Source organism: Coregonus clupeaformis, chromosome 21 (genome assembly GCF_020615455.1).
Source record: "Coregonus clupeaformis isolate EN_2021a chromosome 21, ASM2061545v1, whole genome shotgun sequence".
NCBI lineage: Eukaryota > Metazoa > Chordata > Actinopteri > Salmoniformes > Salmonidae > Coregonus > Coregonus clupeaformis.
In genome coordinates this window covers 15,386,529-15,393,901 of record NC_059212.1, presented here as the reverse complement: position 1 = coordinate 15,393,901, position 7,373 = coordinate 15,386,529, and the positions used below count along the sequence as shown (strand labels likewise).

Sequence of the window (7,373 nt, the reverse complement as noted above, 5' to 3'; positions counted from 1 at the left end):
AGACAGTTGACCGAGGAGCAGAGTCTGAGCACTAGACTGGGTAGTCACGTGTGAATTGAAACATAATCCACATAGAGGCGTAATAACTTCCCCTCTCTGCAAATGTCTGCCTCGGATCTGAGAACATAACCTAAGAAAGGTTTTAGGCTAGGACATCTGAAGAAATGTTATGAAGATTTTATATTCTTCAACAATGTGGTAGAAATTGCTCTATGACCATAAACACTAAAGTACATTTTGGAATTTTTAAATCCTTGACACTGGAACACAATCTCGTTAGTATTTTTTGGATAGTTTTTTGGTCACGAAAATGTTTTCAAATAAACGCTATTCGATGGGGATTATGCGTTCCGTGATGTCTCTACTGTTCTGTGTCCAGGTCGGTCTGGCTTTCTCTGTGGCTGGACAGGAGAACACCTGTGATGCGAACGGCAGCGTCTACTATGTGGGAGAATGGTACTTTCTAGACTCGGACCACTGCACGCAGTGTGAATGCACCACAGAAGGGTCTTCTTGTGCAAGGACGGAATGCACCTCTTTGCCCGCGGCTTGCATCCATGTCAGCCACTATCCCACTGATTGCTGCCCAAGATGTGAGAAGATAGGCTGCGAGTACCGGGGAGAGGTGTATGAACTGGAACAACATTTCCAGGTAGGCTATAATAAATATTGCCCTACTTGGCACGAGATGATCAGGTGAAACTTTGCCTGGAATTAATAAACAATATTTCTGGGATGTCATTTACTTCTCAAATGTCTATTGAGTGGACTGATGTATATTGATTTTCCTCTTACTGTCATGTTGGTCGTTTTGCTACCTCCTGAAGTCGGCGCTCCAAAGTCTGTCTGTGCACAAATATGCGCTTCCAAACTGGAGATGTTATTCAAAAGTAACGTATTTGATTTATTGTTCACATATCTCTTGATATACACTATACAGTGGCTTGTGAAAGTATTCACCCCCTTGGCAATTTTCCTATTTTGTTGCCTTACAACCTGGAATTAAAATGGATTTTTTTGGGGGGGTTGTATCATTTGATTTACACAACATGCCTACCACTTTGAAGATGCAAAATATGTTTTCTTGTGAAACAAAAAAAAAAGAAATAAGAGAAAAAAAACAGAACTTGAGCTTGCATAACTATTCACCTTTTGCAGCTGCAAGTCTCTTGGGGTATGTCTCTATAAGCTTGGCACATCTAGCCACTGGGATTTTTGCCCATTCTTCAAGGCAAAACTGCTCCAGCTCCTTCAAGTTGGATGGGTTCCGCTGGTGTACAGCAATCTTTAAGTCATACCACAGATTCTCAATTGGATTGAGATCTGGGCTTTGACTAGGCCATTCCAAGACATTTAAATGTTTCCCCTTCAACCGCTCAAGTGTTGCTTTAGCAGTATGCTTAGGGTCATTGTCCTGCTGGAAGGTGAACCTCCGTCCCAGTCTCAAATCTCTGGAAGAATTTCCCTGTATTTAATGCCATACATCATTCCTTCAATTCTGACCAGTTTCCCAGTCCCTGCCGATGAAAAACATCTCGGGGTGATGAGAGGTTTGGGTTTGCGCCAGACATAGTGTTTTATAGTGCGAATGTTATCATGTGTGTGTATCCATGTGTCTGTGCCTATGTTTGTGTTGCAACAGAGGACAGACTATTTTTATGCACTACGCGCATCAGCACTCGGCGGTCACGTTCTGTGAGCTTGTGTGGCCTACCACTTCACGGCTGAGCCGATGTTGCTCCTAGACATTTCCACTTCACAATAACAGCACTTACAGTTGATTACGGCAGCTCTAGCAGGGCAGAAATCTGACGAACTGACTTGTTGGAAGGGTGGAATCCTATGACGGTGCCACGTTGAAAGTCACTGAGCTCTTCAGTAAGGCCATTCTACTGCCAACGTTTGTCTATGGAGATTGCATGGCTGTGTGCTCGATTTTATACACCTGTCCACATACTTATGTGTGCAGGATAGCTACATCTCTTATAAATATGAAATAAGTAGCGTGATCACATGTCCTGGATTCTGTTGGACAGTCCTGCATTTTGGCCCTTTGTCCCGCACCAAACAATCATGTCCCACATTTTATCAACAAATTCAAACACCACTATTTTAAGTTGATGTGTCCCGTATTTCAGTCAGACATTCCTACTTGTATCTTTTGCAGCAGAGAGGAAGAGGCAAAGCGAGAGGTTTCACTCTCGCCAAAATAATCCCAATGCGTTTCTATGGGCTTATTTTGGACCTAAACTTGTCGCCTGCCTTCCCGTCTTTGGGCCAACGACTCCCATAGTTAGGGCGGAAACATGAACATCTTTTCATATACACTACCGGTCAAACACCTACTCATTCAAGGGTTTTTCTTTATTTTTACTATTTTCTACATTGTAGAATAATAGTGAAGACATCAAAACTATGAAATAACACATATGGAATCATGTAGTAGCTACCCTTTGCCTTGATGATAGCTTTGCACATTCTTGGCATTCTCTCAACCAGCTTCATGAGGTACTCACCTGTAATGCATTTCAATTAACAGGTGTGCCTTCTTAAAAGTTAATTTGTGGAATTTCTTTCCTTCTTAATCCATTTGAGCCAATCAGTTGTGTTGTGACAAGGTAGGGGGGGTATACAGAAGATAGCCCTATTTGGTAAAAGTCCATATTATGGCAAGAACAGCTCAAATAAGCAAAGAGAAACGATAGTCCTGGCTGGAGTGATGTAAAGCTCGCCGCCATTGGACTCTGGAGCAGTGGAAATGCATTCTCTGGAGTGATGAATCAGCTTCCCACCTGGCAGTCGGACGGACAAATCTGGGTTTGACGGATGCCAGGAGAACGCTACCTGCCCGAATGCATAGTGCCAACTGTAAAGTTTGGTGGAGGAGGAATAATGGTCTGGGGCTGTTTTTCATGGGTCGGGCTAGGCCCCTTAGTTCCAGTGAAGGGACATCTTAATGCTACAGCATACAATGACATTCTAGATGATTCTGCACTTCCAACTTTGTGGCAACAGTTTGGGAAAGGCCCTTTCCTGTTTCAGCATGGCACTGCCCCCATGCACAAAGCAAGGTCCATACAGAAATGGTTTGTCGAGATCAGTGTGGAATAACTTGACTGGCCTGCACAGAGCCCTGACCTCAACCCCATCAAACACCTTTTGGATTCATTGGAACGTCGACTCCGAGCCAGGCCTAATCGCCCAACATCAGTGCACGACCTCACTAATGCTCTTGTGGCTGAATGGAAGCAAGTCCCTACAGCAATGTTCCAACATCTGGTGGAGGCTGTTATGGCAGCAAAGGGAGGCTGTTATCACATACTTTTGGTAATGTAGTGTATCACTACAGAAACGTTGTATGGCCCAGAATAACTCACCCTGCAGTATGTTTTATAGTATTTTCTTCACTGAAACATATCTGGGCGTCGGGCTGTTTTTGGCACTACATGGTGATGAAATTTCGAATATGAATGATTTGCGCCACCCAGTGGTTTGTTGTAGAACTACTACTACAGCTATGAAGGCCTATTGTTCTTTTACATTTGGATAAAGTGTAGCTAGTTAATTTTACACTGCTCAGTTATGATAGTAGCTGAAAAGCTGTTACTGACAGGGTCTGTAATTTGTGGAGATACTGTCACATGGAGGCAGTATGCTGCTGTTAAATACTGAATCTTGCTACACTTACAGCCAATCTATTCAAATGTGACAGTGCAGATGTAAATTGAGAGAACAGATATAGACATAAATCACCCACTTGATATTGAGGTTCTTCTGGATGCCCATTTAAATGTTTTGATAATCTCTTTCATAGTCCTCATCCATAATATTGAATGGGTTCTTCAGTCATATTTGTTGTTTGTTTCTAATTACATCTGTGTTTCTTGTTTCTGATTGCGTTACTGTGCTATTGATTTGTTGTCTGTTGCTGTGATCAGCAGAATCATTAGCCGCAGTTCAACCTCCTTGAAGAATAAACTCAGCCCACTGATTTGTTTCCTTTGCTTCAATGGAAAGAGGAAAGCAGAGCCAACAAAGCCAAGCAGAAATTCAATACCCCCTCAGTCAATGAATTAGAATATGAAACAACTCTGGCAACAGAAAAGCCAATCCAGTGAGATTTACTGTTGGCTCATTGTCCTCTTGATGAGGTTATTATGGTTAATGGGAGATCCCTAAGGGGGTAATCAGAGCCCTCTGACACAGCACTGGATGAGCTCAGAGACGTTAAGCCCAGAGCCTCATAGTGTTCTTTTCTTCCACTTTATTTAACCCAACCTCTGTATCTGAACCACATGCAGAGATGCTGATAAACATCCAATACCATGACAGGGAAAACATATGTTAACGGTTTCCATTAACTCAATACAATAAAACATACATTACACATATATAAGCACATCTTAAACATGGCATTATGGTTACATATGTCAGACTTATCTTTTTCAGATGTATCTTGAAATGGGATATAGTGTAGCATGTACACCAAAGCTTATAGCTCACGAAAACCAAAATGCTGTCACAGTTAACCTTGTCACAGTTCACTTTAAAGCACCTGCATAAGTCAGTCTTATCATTGTACAATCGAGTGCCCTGTCTCTATAAATGAGAACTAACGTCTTGGGAGGTATTTTCCGTCCAACTGCTCATGTCTAACAGTGATACAGTATCTGCCAGTGGCAGTCTAAAGAACACTGGTAGGACTATGTCTGTGGTTGCATCCCAAATTGCACCCTATTCCCCTATGGGCTCTGGTCAAAAGTAGTGCACTATAAAAGGAATAGCGTGCCATTTGGGACGCTGTCCTCTGTCTCTGACAGCCTGTGTTCTGTTCTGTGTGATTGGCAGCCCAATGAGTGCGAGCAGTGTACCTGTGACAGTGATGGCATCGCCCGCTGCCTGGTGGCAGACTGTGCCCCCCCGCCCTGCGTCAACCCTGTCTACACCAATGGCAAGTGCTGCCCAGAGTGCCCAGAGGGTAAGTGAACTGACCTCATGGTTATTACATAGAACCTGCGAACGGATGACTCATTTTTAAAAGATGTCCTGGAGAGACAGAGAAGTGGGTAATCTCCTGTGGATGATATAGAACATTAAGGGAAATAGGGAAATAAGGAACTTGTCTAAGTATGTCTCACCTAAGTAGAAGCTAGCATATCCATCAGTGTCAATATCAGCTAGCTACAATCATGATTCCTACATTATAATTAGCAAAACTCACTCAAATGCCACCTCTTATTCTCCACACACACTTACAGTAAGTGACTGTGTGATATCACAGGTCATCAAATTCTTTATTGACAATGAAGCATTCTAATTTATTCTACTCTAGGCAAAGGGAGATGAGATACAGGGAAGTTGATGTTCAGATTCCTCACATTGTCTATTCTCTGTGCAGAAACAGTTCTTCATAATTTACCCCTTATTGTGATGCATGCTGTTAGTTTTGTCACATTACTGTTGTCAGCACCACAAGCAGCAATATACTGTATGAAGGTGATCATTTATCCAAACAAATGGAAGTAGTGGGGGGAAGAAATAACTATATCAGCATGAAATAATGCTCTTCACACACCGTTACCAATGACCGATCCACTCTCTCCTGTTCTACTGAGACACACAATAGCTTTTTTAAAGGAAGTTTATCGAGTTGGAAAATAGCCAGTTGAAGATGCATTCATGGTTTGATTTTAGGTGGTCTATGACCACGCAATTAAGTATACATCGTTTTTTCAATTACAGAAATTCACAGTTAATCAAGTCTTATTGTCTGTAGTTCAACTTCTACTGAAAATACCCTCTCCTCTTTATGGTAGGGGTGATAGTTTATCCTCATGGAAAGAGAAGCACAATGCAAAATATCACAACCAGATGGCAAGTTAACAAAAATGATTGTGTGTTTCCCCAGGGCCCAACTGCTATGTGGATTCGACCCGCAGCCATGTGATCCCAGGGGGGGAACCTGTATGGGTGGACTCCTGCACAAAGTGTCGCTGTCATGACTCAGGTGACGCTGGCTACTGGGAGGGCAACCGCTTGGCCACCTGTGCCCGCGTACGTAACTGCACCCCTGAAGAGGCTAGCCAGAATAACTAATGTAAAGTAGGACCAGTCATTTGCCCCGGTGTAGGGTGAAGCTGCCCCTAGACACTGATCTTGGGTCAGTTTAGCATTTCCTCCCACTAATGGTTAAGGTTAGGATTGGGGGAGGAGAAACTGATCCTAGATCTGTACCATGGGGAAACTTCACCCCAGAATGAATTATCAGCAGGACTAGAAGAGGAAGAGACACTAACTGACATGTACTGTAGCATGTAGCACAAATGTGGATGTATTTGTGTTCTCTTGTCTAAACCTAAACCTATTCCAAAGGACTCGAGCTGTTATCAATGAATGAACTTGTGAAGTGGCAGTTCACTTTCAAATCAAAGTTTGACTTAAAAAGTGGTCTAATGTCAAGATGAGTTCACGTCCCACACAATCTTCTATCAATACATAAAATAATAATAATAAATAATAAAATGTATGCACGCATGACTGTAAGTCGCTTTGGATAAAAGTATCTGCTAAATGGCATATATTATATACAGTGAGGGAAAAAAGTATTTGATCCCCTGCTGATTTTGTACGTTTGCCCACTGACAAAGACATGATCAGTCTATAATGTTAATGGTATGTTTATTTGAACAGTGAGAGACAGAATAACAACAAAGAAATCCAGAAAAACGCATGTCAAAAATGTTATAAACTGATTTTCATTTTATTGAGGGAAATAAGTATTTGACCCCTCTGCAAAACATGACTTAGTACTTGGTGGCAAAACCCTTGTTGGCAATCACAGAGGTCAGACGTTTCTTGTAGTTGGCCACCAAGTTTGCACACATCTCAGGAGGGATTTTGTCCCACTCCTCTTTGCAGATCTTCTCCAAGTCATTAAGGTTTTGAGGCTGACGTTTGGCAACTCGAACCTTCAGCTCCCCCACAGATTTCTATGGGATTAATGTCTGAAGACTGGCTAGGCCACTCCAGGACCTTAATGTGCTCTTCTTGAGCCACTCCTTTGTTGCCTTGGCCGTGTGTTTTGGGTCATTGTCATGCTGGAATACCCATCCACGACTAATTTTCAATGCCCTGGCTGAGGGAAGGAGGTTCTCACCCAATATTTGACGGTACATGGCCCCGTCCATCGTCTCTTTGATGCGGTGAAGTTGTCCTGTCCCCTTAGCAGAAAAACACCCCCAAAGCATAATGTTTCCACCTCCATGTTTGACGGTGGAGATGGTGTTCTTGGGGTCATAGGCAGCATTCCTCCTCCTCCAAACACAGCGAGTTGAATTGATGCCAAAGAGCTCGATTTTGGTCTCATCTGACCA

The 7,373-nt window shown here is 42.7% G+C and overlaps 1 protein-coding gene across 1 annotated transcript; it reads left to right on the top strand.

Moving 5' to 3' along the window:
- Position 1: 1 nt before the first annotated feature.
- Positions 2-6,559, top strand: LOC121535223 (von Willebrand factor C domain-containing protein 2-like). Its single transcript, XM_041842065.2, has 3 exons — positions 2-652; positions 4,849-4,978; positions 5,909-6,559. Exons 1-3 carry the CDS (start codon positions 311-313, stop codon positions 6,094-6,096), a joined length of 660 nt encoding a protein of 219 aa, XP_041697999.2. The 5' UTR covers positions 2-310; the 3' UTR covers positions 6,097-6,559.
- The last annotated feature ends 814 nt before the right edge of the window (positions 6,560-7,373 follow it).